Source organism: Grammomys surdaster, unplaced genomic scaffold (genome assembly GCF_004785775.1).
Source record: "Grammomys surdaster isolate TR1022 unplaced genomic scaffold, NIH_TR_1.0 168, whole genome shotgun sequence".
Taxonomy (NCBI): Eukaryota; Metazoa; Chordata; class Mammalia; order Rodentia; family Muridae; genus Grammomys; species Grammomys surdaster.
Genome location: NW_021604616.1, coordinates 8,081,021 through 8,099,387, shown reverse-complemented (window position 1 = coordinate 8,099,387; position 18,367 = coordinate 8,081,021). Strand labels below are relative to the sequence as shown.

At 34.9% G+C, this 18,367-nt stretch overlaps 1 protein-coding gene across 1 annotated transcript in view; it reads right to left on the bottom strand.

Moving 5' to 3' along the window:
• LOC114620355 (triadin-like) overlaps positions 1-18,367 on the bottom strand; it is a 117,993-nt gene that overhangs the window by 72,362 nt on the left and 27,264 nt on the right. Inside the window, exon 2 of the mRNA XM_028766462.1 lies at positions 4,932-5,141. Within this exon, the coding sequence (XP_028622295.1) occupies positions 4,932-5,141 (210 nt within the window). The remainder of the gene's footprint in view (positions 1-4,931; positions 5,142-18,367) is intronic.

Here is an 18,367-nt window from a genome sequence, read left to right as displayed (position 1 = left end):
GAGAGAGAGAGAGAGAGAGAGAGAGAGAGAGAGAGAGAGACTAAGTTGGAGATTTCCCCAAAATAATTTCACTCCGTTAAACTCAACATCCTAACAAGCAGTGCACCTGCTTAACTGGGATAAGTGCCAAGAAAAGAAAAAAAATCAGGGAATAAATTTCCAAAGCACTAGATAAATGGCACACCTCATTAGAAACTCTATTTAAAAGGAATATTAGAGGGATGTCTGCAAGAATTTCATAATAAATTGATGCTTATACCATCATATCATTGCCATCTTTCTTCTCAAATTACTGATCTTATTTCCCCTTAATAGGGTTCAAATTCAAGCTACATTTTATGAGTGATTGCCTCCTTGTGCCAGACATTCCCAGGTATCTGTTGGGAAAGGGAAAGACAGACTGTAGGAGCTGATACAGCAGTTGTCTGTCCTTGGAAGGTGGGTGCTGGGTGTATTCTTTGTATCCTTTCACATTTCCCCCAGTATCTTGGCCATTCTTGTGTAGTAACACCCTCCTTTTTTTCTAGTTTCTGCTGGGATTTCTCCTTCCTGCTTCTCTAAAGTGTGGCATAGCAAATCATGACCAATAACTCACCTAAACACTTGAGGTGATAAGAAACAAATGACTGTCCTTATTCTCCTCTATTTTATCTCCATCTTCCCTCTAAACTCTCAGCATGGTGACTTTCCACTCAACAGCAGATACATTCAACATGCTTAGTCAGCTCCCAGGAATTTATGAGCTATGGTGTTATAATTCCTATTCTGTAACACGTGCTTCTGCTATTTTCAACACTTACAGATAAAACCAATATTGTTTGAATATTTTTCAGCTGTTCCATTTGGCAAAGAATCAAGAACTGAAATACTCTCCCAATCTACTTAGATTCAGTGTCCTAAAATTTGTCTTTATTATTGTGAATAATTCAAATCATAAATTTTAAAGAAAAGAAAGGGAGATAAAATTTCTATCACAGACAAGAAAAAGGAAATTCCTACTCATAATAGTGTAAGGGTTATTTTTGTGTGTTCCATGAGTAGGATACATGGGTAAATCAGATCAAATTCTAAAAATGAGATGTTATGAAATTTGTCAGTTTAAAAATCCTCCTCCTCAAGCCAGTATAGTATGTATTTATTGGAAATAAAGGGTTTTTTCCAATGAACCTATTCTAAAAATTTCATGGTATGTATCTATTGTTACAAAGTACCAGATAGTAATCTGATACAGTGCCAGACATGCTAGCCTTCAATATAACCTCCAACATGCTTCCTTAGGCTGCTAGTCCTGGTTTGAAAAATATTATTACCTATTCAAAATATACTGGGGTAGTATAAAAGACTCATCATGTATATATTCTAATTTCTAGTAAATGTTTAAATTATATCAATTAAAAACAGTATTATAAATGTAAATTGGCTTTCATTCTTTAAATCTCTTGAAGTAAAATTGTGATGAATCATTAAAAGAGCTCATTAACAACTCACAAAATGGATGAATGGAATTAGAATTTTATATAAAAATGAGTGTGTCTAATCTACAAGGAGACTGATATGAGCTCCAGGGGTTTTGTTATAATTGTGCCAAGTCTTTGAACTTATATTTCTTTTATTCTATAAATGGACCTTTTGAACTTTAATAAGCTAAAAGCTTTTAGTTAGTTAGTTAGTGTTTTTTAAATATTTATTTCCTTTCATATTTTAATTTTGTAATTTTTTCATGTCTAACACATTTATGACAACCATCTTAATATAGCAAGTGTTGCTGTGTGCCTGTTTTTGTTGTAATATCCATTTATCAATTAGAGCAGTGTATGTTCTTACCTTACATCTGAGTATTTATCAAACATGTACAATTTGGTAATATAGATTTTATGAGAATAAAGTGTGTGGCAACAAGACACCAATACCTCACCTTGCCTCCCAGTCCAATATTTTTTTTTCTACTCTTACTTCTAAAAGCTTTTCCAAACAATATTTAATAGAGTTATCCTGTGAATCTAAAAGAATTTGCAGAAATGAAAATCAGATTTCCAAGTCTAGAACATGAGGCCAATGTGGCTTTGGCTCTGTTCTTTCTGATCAAGGACACACAGGTGTTAACAGTGATGAGACACTTTACAAATATTTCCATTAACATCAATCTTTCATCAAATGCTGTCTCTGCTAATCTCTTTACTAAAAACTAAGGGTGAAACTTAAGACAGAGTCACATGTATAAACCATTTCTAAATTTCTGACACACAGATACTATGAGATTACAAATGTTGCTGTATTAAGCCTCTTACTTTTGAAATAATTTCTTAGCCATGGATAACTGCTAAGAACAAGAAAAATTTCATTGTATAAACACTTTCATTCTCTAATTTTTCTATTTTCTTAATTCCTAGGGCTCAATAAATTTCAATTAAATGAAATAAAATTATATATGTACATTTCTTCATAAAGTAAGTAGCTTAAATTCAAAATGTCAAGGTTATGCATTTCTTTAAATAATATACCTCAAGAGATTTCATATATACTGAATATTCATAGAGTGAAATGAATAAAACAATTTTCCTTGAAAAAGTTTAGGATTCTGCATGATACAGTCAAGTCAACTGATAGCTCTAATGCATTCCACTAATTTTTTTAATAGATGTGTCCATACAGTACTCTAAGTAATAAAATATATTATGGTGTAGCATGTTATTTTTATGCATTACTAAAGTCATCATAAAAGAAAGAATATGTCAGGAAACATGAATAATCCTTAATATTAACTATTACTCTATCTCCACCAGATTCTGGTGCTGGAGAAACATGATTGTACATGGACAGCATAAAGAGAAGTTTGCATTTGCCTAGGATGAGCTGTTAAAACAGAAATAAATATGGTTGAGAAAATGCATATATTCAGTAAATTATAAGATAAAAACAAAGAGCTAAGCAAGTTCCTTGAATTTCAGTGTATTTCTTATACTTAGGCAATAGTGAAAACATTACTTTTTTTAGATGTTTTATGAAGATGCCTTTAGAACTATATTAATGACTAGGAACTGATGCAGATAGTACAAAATTTCATAAGTTCCCTAAGAAAGGAATGAAATGTGAAGTGTAATAGCATATATGGTGTCACTGATTTAAAAAAAAAAGCTCAGATTTATATGTCATTTTTGTTTACATTGCTTAGGCTATGATGAATTCTCCAGCTCCAAATAGACTTTCAAACTGACTGCAGGATCATTTAGAGGGAATAGCCTCATTTTGTCATTAATAAATGTGGCATCATAAGAAGGGAAATTCACAGAAGATCTGTGCTTTGTATTGAAGACTAACTGAAATAATTTCCATCAGATCAGATGCCTGTAACTTATAACAATTCATAGCACTTGATAACAGTAGTTCCATGTGAAAATATATCTAATCTTTATGTAATCTGACCTAAAAATCTAACTGGAAGTAGTTTTGCACTTTATTGAATAAATTTCTATGTCTGCTTACAAAATTAACTCACAGAGAGTAGATTGACATATAGCCCTCTAGAACATATATTACAAAATTAGTTAAGAATGTTTCATGGCCATCTTTAGTTTTGAGGTTATAGTAAATAAAATAATATTTATTGGAAAGGACATACAAAGTGCTGCAATCCATTTAGACTTAGTAAACATGGTTTTCTAAAGTAACATAACCAAATGTTTTTTCGGTTAAAATTCTGTCATTTTAAATTATAGAAAATGCAGCTACATTTTCTTTCAAGAATCTAAGAGTATAGTAAAAATGCATTACCTATTAGAGCAGAAACCTAAGACTAGTTGATATGTTGATTTCTGTCTAGTAAATGATGCCAAATATAGTTCAACTACTAAAGATAATAGCTGGTAGAAGCCATGTCAATAATGCCTCTTCATCTACAAACTGAAATAATAGACATCTACTCCTTTATGGAATTTATATTCCAGTTTTGGCTCCTGTAAAATATCAATTGTCTGGTACACATAATAGGTTTTTGATTGTTAATTGCTAAATAACTAAAATTCTATGAGAAGGAGAGAATTCTTGACTACATAGACCCCAATCCTTTATGTCTAGATGCTAAAGATCCTACTGCCACTGGAAATAAGAAGAAATTGAGAGAGAAGACAATATGATTGAAGAGCACATACAGATAACAATGAAATATTTTTGCTAGTGGTAAACGATGATGGGCATAGATTTACTTACTCATCTACTCATTGAATGTGTGCTGAATACCCAAGTAATTCATTTCCTCCAAAAACTCAATTGATAGAAAATGTATGATAATTTCAAAATATAAAATATATTTGAACAAAGAGACTTTGAGATTGGATTGCCATTGATGGAAATTTTATCTTCTCTCACTTGCATTATTCCTGCTATGTTCTAAACCCACATGGGCATTCAATATGTAGTAACTCGTTATGAATAACTGTGAGAAAATCCTCTTTATACTTTACACTTTATGAAACAAAATAGGCAGGGTTAGTAAAAGGAACAAATTATGTCTGGGAAAGAAACTTGAGATCACATGTCAGTGTACCTTAGAAATAATTCAAATATCTTCCATTTATCTAAAATTATTTAATCAACTTTGTGCTTTATTTTGTCAAATGTAAAGCCCACCAGTTATTTTCCTTCATAGATGATTATTTCAGCTCCAAAGAAACATTTCTATCAGGCTCTTTAATAATCGGTTTTATAAAACCACAGCATCTAGTCTTCACGAAGATTTTAAGATGAGGACATTAATTGCATTTTCAAATCAGAAAACACAATAGACCAAGAATGAATAAAAGCAACCAACTCCAGGGATGCCCAGTACGTCTTTCTGTGTTTTATTTCTCATACTAAGCTGTGGTGGGGAGAAGCAGTTCTCTTGGGAGACTATTTTTTCCATTGACTTAAAATCCAAATGTAATGCTTCTTACCGGAAAAGTTTTTGTAATCCACTAGATCAAACATCACGATAGCAACAGCTGACCATGTGATAATCAGAGCAATGACCAGAAGCCAGGCTGCAGGGGAGCTGAATGTTGTCACGATGTCTTCGGTGACAGTCCTCTTCAGCACCTTTCCAGGGGGCTTGGGAACAGATCCATTTTTGTTGTCTATCACTGTTGTGGTTGTAGATGCATTTCCTAGTCACACACCCAGAAAATAAAATACAATTCATAAATTAACTTCAAATATAAGAAACCAAATAACACAGACTTTTTGAGTCTAGCAGACTGTTAATGCAAGTTTCTATAGTAGAATCCACCCTTGCAGTGCAGGACAATAGGCCATAGCTCATTATCACGTTACCTGAATCTCTGTATTTACCCTGATAACGAAATACAGGACCTTAAATGAAAAGTGATGTTCATCTCCTGTAAAGTTTCTCATTCTCACTACTAGAAGCAACAGTGAGTTTCTTTTGAAACTAAGATGTATTTTATTTTGTGACCCTTCTATTTAGACTCTCCTGCAGTACAGAAAGCAAGCAAAATAACATTACTTATAGAGAGAAAAAAGTAATAATAAAATAGTTCAAATGATTGAAATATTTCTTGATATCCTAGACATATTACATAATGTGTCCACATTGAGATCATCATATTTCAGTAGCTACAGACACCTAAGAATATCTTATATTTTCAGATTACATTTTACCAGAACTAAGAGATCTTATGTTATCAGTTACTTATCTTTGATTTTAAGAATTTATAACTCGTGTAAAATTCACAAAATGTATAAAATAACAAAGTTATAAACAGATAAGTCAAATGTATCATTTTTAAATCTCACCATTCAAAAACAGCTTGTTAAAATCTTATTTTTTTCTAATTTTCTCTAGGTAGATGCATGTGTAAATATGTCTAATTTTCTCTTAGCAAATACTTCAGTATAAAAAATTCTTTAAATCAGAAAAAAAGTACAGGCTCTTGAAACAGATGTGTACACAGTTATAATTCTGATACAATTCAATTTCAGTTTTTAACATATTTTTTAAGTACTGGTTGAATACTTGTATGCAAAGTAAAGTTCTGGTTGCTGAAGTCTTAATATATTTTTCTTCCAAAAAGCATCAGTTTATCTTCACAGAAATAATATAAAAGGCATACATTTCTTTGACTACTCAGGGATAAGAAAAGCCAGTGTATATCAATAGATAGTAGTTCAAATAGAACACAGCCACGTAAGTAATTTTTAAGATAGAATGGTAAATATCATCTTAGATTTTCAAAAGATGAAAATGTTAATCAGGGCACCATTGGCAAGATGATTTAAATAAGTCTTCAAAATAGCTTTTGATAGGTATTAGCAATAATAATGCCAGACTCCCTTTTTTCAAAAAGTGAAAAGAACACTATGGAAATGCATCCTTCAAGTTCATGAACTCAATTTAGTGGAAATGATAGCAAGATGGAATACTACCTTTAAAAATGGATTTCATGAAGTGGTACTCAAAGAAGAAAAAAATTAGAAAGAATTCACATTATATCCTCTCATTGATTTCTGTGCCAAATTCCCATCACTCCTAATGGTAGTTCTGAAATGGATGATTGACTGCAGTGCTTTGAAGTGAGATTTAAGACCCATGCGAGACCACAAGTGGATCAAATCTTTGGAATAATGATTTTCAGGAGAGTAAATGAATTATGAGTGTTTAGGAGTCGCCTACCTGAAAGCTGTTGATCTCTAGTATTTTGACCTCTGGAAAGTTTTCTACTACTCACTGAGAATTACCTCTATACTCCAGAGGCACTTGAGTGTGTCAAGTAGTGGAGCTGCCGACAAGACTGCATCACCTGCTTGATGTCTTACAATTGAACATGAAAATTGTAACAAGGTTTGACTCAAATCTCTAGAATCTTAACAACGTGTTCAGAAAGTAGAAAACTTTAAATGCAATATTTTTTTTCATTTTAATCAGAAAAAAAATAGAAAACACAAAGTCAAGAAAGTATGCAAATTCACAGTTTAAAGAGTAATATCATGGGATTTCTTTTTTTACAAATTTCATTATCCTCTTTAACTTATTTTTACCTTCACACTGCCAAATTTTTCACATATATATTCATCAAGGCTCAACTGTTATAGAAATGTACACTGAGAATTCAATTAGAAAACAACAAATAATTGGAAAATACCCAGAAAGTGATCTTGCCTTTGTCAAAAGGACACCAAACTATACCTTTCATTTCCCATTCAAATCTGCTACTGAAGTTGCCCAAAGCCAAGAGGCAGAAAATTGAGAAGGCATAAAATTGTCTTCCTTGACAGCTGGTCAAGATACATGCAAAGAACAGAGTATGTAATCTGAGATTACTTTATGTTTGAGAAGCACTTTAAACATGACAAGGTCAAGTTATTGATGTTCTGGAAAGAATGAGAGGTAAATGTTAACTGGACAGTTTGACATAGGCTTTGATTCTTGAAATGTGGCACTTCCAAACTGGAGCAGAGACATCAGGCTACGGTTCGTGCCTACTTTGAAATTCTATTCATTTTGATTATTTTGATTGCCATATAGAATCATGTACCAAAGAAGTAGGGATCTGACTGCACAGCCACGCAGCTCTGCATTGTTAAAGCAGAAAAAGGAGCAGATCGTACAACAGTTCCAAAGGTAGCTACACAGTCAAACAGTGCAAGGAAGCATAAATCAGAAGCCTTCTGGCAGAAATTACTTAACCTCACTATCCCTTATTGATCACTCAAAGACACTGCCAACTACATTAGCCCATTTTGATTCCTGTGAAGAACCAATATGAAGCTGGACAAGAGTCTCTAGGGAGACAAGCCTAGATTACAGATTGATATCAGTAAAACACCACATTTTCATTACATAAAAGCATTATGAATTTTGCATTTCAGCATGGGATGTGGTTTGTGAAATACACTATATTCAACATGTGGAGAGCAGTGGAGATGGTAGTTTATGCCATCAGTGGCATTATCTGTGTACCTAAAATATACTGAAAACACATTCACCCTCTCATATTGGTGAACTTTGTTCTGTTTGACTGTAAAACATATATAAATAAGAATTTTCTAGAAGGTTTCTTGGAAAGATCTTTGTGCAAGTACAAATTTGAAAAGGATATATATATATATATAGTCTTTTAACAATGTAATTGGTATTTGCAGAATGGATATGTATCATATTGAGAGTCAGGATGAATTAATTATGCTTTTCTGTAAGTATATAAAAACTAAAAGCTATTAACAGAAAATATATAAAAACAATCAATAATGACCTTTGTTAAAATAGTCATATATATTTTTATCAATATATGTGATATGTTTTGACCCATAAGAAATCATGCAATTTTTAGAAGAATTCAAATTCTAGATACTTGAAGTATACACAAAATCACTAACCCCTTTTTAAAGATAAAAATTACTTTTGTTAACAATCTGGAACCTGATTCTCTGCCAATTTCAATTAAAGTCTCACATTTACATTAATATCAGGCGCCCAAAATTTTGGGAGGATATGATAATTATAATGAAGTTATAGAGGACATTTTGGTTACTTGTCTAATGAGGAAGCAGCATGTAGTTATATTTAATTTTTTTGATACAATGTATTTTATCATAATCTTTGACTTCCTCCAACTCCTCTAAGATCCGCCATAGCTTTCCCGTCCATCTTCATATTCTTTCTTACTATTTCTTTCTCTCTCTCTCTTACAAACAAAAAAAAATGAAATAAAAACAATATAACCCTAATCACCTTACTAACCATCTACTTCTTCTACTCTTCCATTGGGTGAATTTTTTCTCTCTAACGCTGAGCCTAGAATGAAAGCCAATTCTGCGTCATCAACCATAAGAACAAACTTTTGAACCAGCTTTGGTTATTCAGATCACCGTCTTCTTCAGGCTGGTGAGGGGTGTTATAAACTCAATACCTCATTTTTCTGTGAAACAACTGAAAGGAATTATTTTTCTGAGAGACGATTCTGAGTTCAGGCTATACAGGCTCTCAGGTCCACCATAGAGAATCAGTACAAGATGGAAAGAACATCAGAACCCTGAGATCATCCACAGTGTGAACCAATGGAGCAAGTTGTTCTTAGATCCAGACGTACGCCTGGCCTTTCCAGATGCATACGTATATGCAGATGACATTACTTTTGTGTTGGTATTTCTTCTACTAGCAATCAAAAATTTGACTGTGCCTGTTATTTCTTCATCTGGTTTTACCAATCATTATGAAATGGATCAATCAGAACATTCTAAAAACCAAAACTTTTATAAAAATAACTCATGGTTTTAAAAGGAATTAGATTTGGCCAACTCTGGATGACATAATAAGAACACATGCACTACATTTCACGGTTATGGAGTTGGTGCTCTGATGGCATGGTAGGATCACTGTAAAGACTCCATTCTTGGCTGACATCTGGTTGACTTTTTAAGATGTCTTCAAACAGTAGACAAGAAACAATACCTTTGATTGTCGGCTGCTATAAAAACAGTAATTGTACTCCAAATTTTCCACCCTAATTACTTCTTCTAAACCTAATTTCCTCACAAACATTTGATTCCCTAGACCTAATAACACTAGTTGGAGTTTAGAACTTGAGCTTGTAATTAAATGGGGGAAGAAAGTTCATTACATAGGATGAATCATCCACTTTTGTTTTCCTTTTTAATGTTAAAAGTACTAAAATATCTTAAGCCTAGAAAGCATAGCTATTTGATAGAACTGTGTCTTTCATTTTAAAATAACAGAAATCATACCTGGTAGCCTTAACTAAATGCCCTGAAGTAATAACTGACAGTAGTCACTATACATGACATACTACAGAATTGGAACTTAACAGGTTGTAGAGCAAAGATTATATGACTGGATTCGTATCAAAATGTTCTGGGATAATAGCATAGAACTTGTGAAACTAGCCAACCAATAACAGGTCCAACTTGAGTTCCATGCCACCGAGAGGGAGCCAATGTTTGACACTGGCCAGGAACCAGAGATAGGGCAGTCTACAGATCCAAGTTTTAGCCAAACATGACCATCAAAAAAAAAAAAGTCAATGAAATGATTCCTATTGATATACTGTGATACTCATAAATTGGTGTCTCCTCCACTTGCCATCAGAAAAACATCATCCAACAACTGATGGATTCAGATGCAGAGCCAAACACTAGTCAAACACTCCAACAAGTGTTTGACAAGAACAAGAGAAGAGGAAGAAAAAGGATTGTAGAAGCCAGAGGGGTTGAGGACACTATGAGAACACAATCCACAGATAAACAAAGCAGGGTTTTAGAGACAGAAGTTACAAACATAGACTTTTTAGGGTCTCAGCTAGGTCCTCTGCACATTATGATTGGGTGACTTGATGTTCTTGTGACACTTCCAAAATTAAAAGCAGAAGGTGTCACTAACTCTTCTGCCTGAACTTGAGATCCTTTTCCTCCTGATGGTTTGTCTCTTGAAGCCTTACTATGAGGGCTTATGACTAGTCTTTTTGTATCTTGTTAAGTCATGCTCTGTTTATATCCCTGGGAGGCCTGCTTTTTTGGGGGGTGGGATGGAGGAGGAGGAGTTCTTGAGGAGACAGGACAGGGGTTGGGGGTAGTTGAAAGGAATGAAGGGAGAGGAAATTGTTATAGGGATGTAACGTATGAGGGAAGAACAAAGAATAAGGGGAGGAAGAAAAACTAGCAATTAACCAATATGACCCATGAGATCCTTATCATATGCCAATCAGGGTCAATTCAGGCAGTTGTTCTATACTCAGTTCTTGAATTTAAAAGTCTCAGATAAGAAGATGAGTATTTCTATATATGTGTCAGATGTTTGGGGGTTGAATCTACAGGAAGTCTTCCAAATTTCCTGGATTCCATTTCAGAGAATCAGTAGCAGATTTCTTTTCTTCTTAGCAACCTCATTTGAATAGTATAAATGCATAATCATTTTCTTTGATGAATTAATTTTCTAGTACTTTCTTTTGACACCTTTTCTTCCTCAGCCAAATTTGCATAAATGAGTTGCTTCACAGAGCCCCAACAGTCATTTTGAGATTATCCACTGTGGTTGAATTGCAAAACCCATAGAAACAAAAAAGGCCTTTTTTATTTTAAAGACATTTTATTTCATTTTGAACAAAAAAATGCCAAGCTGAAGACTGCCATTAGCTTTTTGTATTTTTTTTTATTCTCATGTGCAATTTTTAAGGAAACACAGTCATCCTTAAGAATTAACCATCCCCTGCTGTGCTAGCCCATGTTAAGTCACTGTAACATTGAAATGTAACAACAGGTGTTCTTTAGATCCAGTGTGAGAATGTTACCTATCAAAGCATGCAAAACCATTCACATTCTTTTTTTATTAATGAAAATGAGGCTTTCTAAAATTTCTGTTTCAAACTATGATTGCAGGAAATGGTTAAATAGTGAGATCTACCCATTGCCATAATTAACTTTCAGAAACCTAAGGAAATGTAAAAAGTATTTGAAAACCTACACTTCTTGTAGGAGAGAAGGTAAGACCAAGTTTTCTTTATCTAATGTAGTAGAAACAAATACATAGCCATGCTTTCTCTCTATAAATAACAACAAAAAAACCAAGTTTGTCAGAAAAGTATAACAATTAAAGTTGCATTTGTTCATATTACACACATGTGAAAAAGAGGATAAAGTGTATAACCCTTAAGCAATGAGATGACAAATTTGATTCTCTCAGGGGCTTTTGCAAAGTAATTACAGTAAATCTTTTTTATACATCTTTAGCTATCTCTAATATTAACTCTATTATCAGCAGCATAAATAATACTTTCTACAGTTAATCTACAACTAATGCTACTTCTCTATTGGATTGAAAACAGAACCAAAGGATTTTAACTCTGTAATGAAGTATAATTTAATACTTTTGAAGCAAATATACTTATTATTGAACACCATTGTAATAGCAGATTAGCAGTTTAGTTAAACTGGACCCAAAATCGTCATCAAATTATCTGAAAAGTATACAGTATATCTAAAAGTCTAACCGAAATCTCGATTTTCCCCCCTAAGTACAAAAAATAATAAAGAAAATAAATTATGAATTGAAGAGTTTTCTGATAAGTGTGTGTGTGTGTGTGTGTGTGTGTGTGTGTGTTTGATGTGTGAATGTATGATATAATCATTTCATCTACAAAGGAAAAAAAAACAGTTTCCCATGCCTTTCAAGAATTTCTAAGTCAGTTTGAATCTCCTTTATACCTTCCTGAAAAATAAAAACCAGGAAGATATTCATGCCCATATTTCAATAAAGCAAACAACTGAGTAGAAATACTATATATGTGCTTTTTACAATGACTTCCTATTACTGGAAGCAGGCTGCTCAAATTGCACACATCTGGGCAGAGGGTAGTTTATACAACTCTGATGTAGCAGGAAACTGAAACACTGTTTAAACAAGTTTCTAGTCTTATTTGATCTTTGAAAGTATTGCATATTGCTTAGTCTCTAACATTGCTATTCTCTGTTTTTCCAAGTAAATAGCTCATAAACTCTATGTGAGGAAAATATGTAACTCCTTCTCAATTAAAAAATAGACTTTTCATAGAGCAATTATAGCTGTTAACATACAACCTTTTAAAATAAAAACAAGAAATCCAAAGAGAAGTGATTAACTATTTTTTTCTGTTTGGCCAGCCGCTACATTCTTCCTAGAATTTCAGCTTTGTATCAGCAGTTTAACAGTTGATTTATTGAATAATCTGGTGAAACTATATATTTGCATATCAATGGTAGGCACATGTCATTTATAAATGTTAGAAATTTTTTTGATAAATATACAAGATATAAAAATTGTCTCACTCCTAGAGACTAGGAGAAAGATATACTCCCTAGAGTCAATCCATGGTCAACTCTTGGCATTGTGACAGATTACATGGAACAGTGACATCTTATATCATTGCAAATATCTCTGAATAGGATTTTGCTGAAGGAAAAATAATGGTAAACTCACACCGCTGACATTTAAATAGCTCAGAGTGGCTATTTCTATGATGTGCGCATTTTTATAAGCCTTATTTGATTAGGCTTATTCAAGCATTACAACTGCAGTAGTATCACCAAGCCATAGCTGACTCCAAAAATAAAAGAAGCTTTAGGAATCCGATAGCCTTACAGATTGTGCTTGAAGAAAGTATCAAGCCGTTGTTTTCTGGACAATACAGGTTTAGGATTTTGCTCTGCAAGATGTTTGGCAATCAGAGTCTGTTGGTGGTGGTGGTGGTGGTGTGTGTGTGTGTGTGTGTGTGTGTGTGTGTGTGTGAGTGATCTGGACATCTGGCATGGAAAGCTTTAAGATTATTTTCCCTTTTATTTTGTAACAAACTATAAACACGTTACTGAAGTTTGAATATGAAATCAACTGCTTTACTTTTAGAGAAGCCTCTTTTTTTTCAAAGTGAACGATGTCTTTCTTTTTTTTTAAATTGGATATTTTATTTACATTTCAGATGTTATCCCCTTACCCAATTTCCACGCTGCCCAGGAACCCCCTATCCAATCCCGCTTCCTCCTGCTTCTATGAGGATGTGCCCCTACCCACCCACTCACACCTTCCCTCCCTTGAATTCCCCCACACTGGGGCGTCCAGCCTTCACAGGACTACCACCTATGCTGGACAAGGCCATCCTCCCCTATATATACAGCTGGAGCCATGGGTCCCTCCCTATGTGCTCCCAGGCTGGTTGTTTAGCTCTGGTTGGTTGGTATTGTTGCTCTCCCCATGGGGCTGCATACCCTTTCAGCTCCTTCAGTCTTTTCTCTAACTCCTCCATCGGGAGCCCCATGATCACCATGATCAGTTCAATGGTTATCTGTGAGCATCTGCCTCTTTATATGTCAGGCTCTGGCAGACCTTAGAGAAGCATCTTTAAAGATAGAATCCATTTTTCTCCAAATCTCACCGTCTTCTTTAACATAATTCATGGACCACAGAAGTAGCCAGATCATAAAAACTATGCTTTGTTTGGGTATTTTTCATGAAGAGATCACAGTGGTTCCTATCATAGCCTCCATACTGATCATAATTATATCACTTTAGGCTGATACACCATTCCTGCCCTGGGGAAATTAAACTCAAACCAGCCAGATCTCTAGAAATGACTCGAGAAAGCACATAGAATGTGCATAAGAAAAGGAGCACCCTAGAAAGGCAGTCCATCAAAATGTAATAATGGATAGTGGCTGGTCAGTCACTTGGCAGTCGTTAAACACTGTATCTGCTTGCTAAGACTGCTATGACAAAACAGCACGGGCTGAATGAGTTCCCACAGCATGACTTCACTGCACATAAACAGAATTCAAGGATTTAAAAATCAAGTGACCAATGGAGTTTTCCCTGACAGTTTTGCAGTAAGAATTCCTTTTCAGGACATTATTGGATTTAATCATATTTATCTCAAATTCACATGACTGCCTCTATAAGAAACTATCTTGAAATAAGTTTTCACCCCAGGCTCCATTACAAAAAATAAAAAAATAAAAAACCTTGACTAAAATTTGGAGAAGGACCCTTTGAAAATGGACTAAATGAAATACATTATTCTCACCATTTATAATAGAGAAATCCTTTAGTGCTGAAAAGTTATACTATGAAGTAAAAAAAAAAAGATGAATTTTTACTACATTTTAGTATTTATTTAAATGACCTGTTTTTACTATTAAAAGATCATGTTCATTCAATTTAGAAATAAATCTTGAAGTATTCCAGATTTTAAAATATTCAAATTATATTTTCTTCCTAGACCGCCTGATAGAATTGCTGAGATAGTTCGGTGAAGTTAAAATTGCTTGCCACCACACCTGAAGACCTAAGCTCAAGTCCCTAGTACCATGTAGTACTAGGAAGAGAGAACCAATTTTAAGTTGCCCACTGGCTTCTACACACACTCGCGTGAGCGCACACACACACACACAGACACAAAAGCACGTATGCACATATGTGCATGTAAGAATATGCCATGGCTCAGTAGCAAATATCAGAGTTGGAGTAGTAATTTGGGAGCTCAGGTTAGATATATTGGGAGACATCAAGGATACAGTGGAATGAGGAATGTGACGTGGAATGTGGTGAGCTTCTGTAAATCAGAGACATCGCCACACAATAAAAATGAGAAGCTGATAGTCAGAGCAAGGAATATTTTTCAAATAAACAGTGATGCTCAGTCTGTTCTGCACATGAAGTCCATTCTATGCTAAGGCTTCAGGTACAATACTCATTCTGTCATGGAACCAATAGATTATAAAACTAATGCCTTGCATTTTGAGGCTCTGTGCTCTACCAAGACTGAATCCAAACAATATAAAAAAACAAAGAACCATGTAAGGAACTATAGACATGATATGTTAGTCAATCCTGTCACTCATTTCTCCTAATTGTATATTCAAGCAACTCAAAACCTCTGAGCCCTGAAATCTTCCATTCCTCTATGGGCAGTCTGAGGCATGAGACAAAAGGAGTTCACTGGTCATTAATCTCTCCTCTTCTCCCAGTTCAAGATTCAGTTTGGTTGAAAAACAGCCATAAACACACTAGTAAACACTATCTTTGGCCCATGTCTATGACTGCCAGCTAAAGTAGTAGTAGAGATAAACACCAGATGCTTAGGCTATGTGATTTCTCCATCTCAAAATATTGACTATTTGGTGCTTTACTGAAACAGTTTGCCAATCCTTGCACTTGAGTCTATAGGAGGAACTGACACATTAGTGATAACTGAAAATTATATAAATGGCTTTTCCATTGGGAAATAGTTTAAGTTAGCATTTTATGACGTAATCAGACACAGGGCAGGCACATTGCATAGTGAAGTCAATGTGTTCATATGGGACAAAGCTAAATTTACGTCGTATCTTTGGTCCTTTGTAACAGCTTCCCCTTGATGTTCATCTGTAAAATGAAGGCAACAAAACTACCACATAGGGTGACCTTAGGAAATCAAGGTCACCTATTAAGGGCTATGTCAGGTGCAATAGACATCAGCTCCCTTTCTATCTATTACAAACCTGATCCATTTCAATTTAGTCATTGATGGTGGTTGTGGGGAAAATTTAAGAAGGCCGCCACAGCGGTGCAAGCCCCGAAGGGGCTTCCGCCGCCCTGGCGGGTCCCACATTAGGGAGGAAGATCCTATGGTTCTAGCGGCCTAAGGGCCTTGGCAGCTTCAGGCCCCAGTAACACGAGGAAGTCCTTGGTTCCAAAAAGGTTTATTGTCATGGCGGATAATAGATGGATCTAGGTGTACCCCCAAAAAACTCAGGGCAGTCCCGAGTTATATAGGGAGGGAGAAAGGGGGAGGATTGGGGGAGGATCTGGGGGAGGCATGTTTAATTTGCTCTGCCCTCTGGCCTTCATTAGTATGTAAATCTCTAGGGCCTGAGGCCTATAGCCTGGCCTATGTGACTCTATGGAGATGTGACTGCTTTTCAGGATCCTGGATGATGGGAGGGATCGAACTCCTGCCGGTTCTCACGCAGAATTCCACGGAGAATCTCGGGGTTCTAGGCACCTGCTCAACCATGACCCAGGATACCCTTACGCAGTCCCACAGGTGGTAATAAAAATTCATCCATACAAACATGGTTGTTTCGAAATGTCACTGTAAGGGGAAAATTACTTTTGCTCTATCAATTCATCAATTTGTTGTGTACATAGAATTCAGAAATGCTGAGATTAAGCCACTTTTTCATTCTGATGATTATTGGGGTTACATAGTGGAGACTATTAGCCCTGAAGGCTTGAAGGTTTTTTCCTTAAACAAATTTTACATTGTAAAGTACACAACCAATCCTCAATTCATTCACAACTACCATTAAAATAAAGCTAGTAGATATAAACTATTTAGAACTAAATTTCTCCAACTATGTTTGGAATGTCTAAAAGAAAAGATGTATTTTTATTCATATGAAACTCATAGTGGTTTAATGTGTTTACAACCAATCACAAAAGCTATCTCGTTAATTCCTTCTACAATTTGGTGCTATTCATCATCATAAACAGGCATTAAGTCCCAAAGGGTATATTTTTTAGGTGCTTATTCAGAACACAGACATATTTCCCCATTTTAATTAAAGAATGTCATGAAGATTAGTTATGGTCTCAGTATGCCTATCAAAATATTGTTAATATTATGCAGCTGAATTGTCATAGAAATAAAATTGTAGATCACCTCATGCCTTTACACATCGAATATTATCTACATAAAAAATAGTAGACTGAAGCAAGCCCATGGTATTTCAAATCTCAGCTCTTTCAGGAAACCTTGGATATAGCCTCTGGGAGGAATTCAGTGTCTGCTCCACATACTTCCAGAAAATGGCTTTTGACTCATCTCAACTGTGCCATATTTTGCTGAAATTGCCTGAGAAAGTAAGAGCTATTTTCAAGGAGTTGTACCTAGGCAGTCTAAATGACTGTAAGCTCTCTGCCTGTACACACACAAATAGGGGTAAGGGATTTGCCATTCAGACACTGAGAAAGAAGCAGGACAAGACTGAAGGAGAGATAACTACTAAACCATGTTGCTGAACTTAGGTTAGGATAAATGGGTTATATAAGTTATCAGCTAGTCAAGGAATGAGCCAAACCTTATGTCCCAATCATTTATCCAGATAAGTCTCAGAATTGTTACTCTGGGGACAAAGAGGCTGTATAGAAAAGCCTGAGGCTAGAGATGACACACTCAGAAAGAAAGTGATAGTTGAGTCTGTTTTAAGAAGTGTCTAAAAGTCAGGCGTTTCCAGTTGAACTTTCCCTATACGTTTTTCAACTCTGCTGACACCGTAGGTTATCATTTAACAAAGGACCACCAAATAAAGGAGAATAAATGCACAACTAATCACAAAGAAAGACTGAGTTGAATGAAAATCACAATGTTTGCAGTGAACTTCTCTTTCCCTGCAGCTTTGGTGAGTCAGGCTTTGGAAGGGTCACCTTTCAGAATGAATCTCATTTCCATATGACTGTGGACTGACAGGTACATCACAGCACAATACCTCAGAATGGTATCAGAGGCAAGACAACATCACGTGTTACTCACTGGTAACAGTGACATCATACTATTGTTCTAGCCAACCCCAAAGTCATTACTCAATTTGGATTTACAAAATTATAGAACAGCTCTAAATTAAATTTTGATTCTGGATAGGCTATTTAATCTGAAATCACTTCTTATTTAAATTTCAGATATTTAAGACTCTGGTATTTATTATTCTAATGCTATTGTATAGTAAATCAAGAGGCTATTGAAATCCAGTCACCTTATTACTATTCTCTTGGACTCAGTCTGTATGGTAACCTTCTAATGTAATCAGCGCAAAAGAAGTTAGAAAGACATTATGGAAAAGAAAGCTCTTATATTTC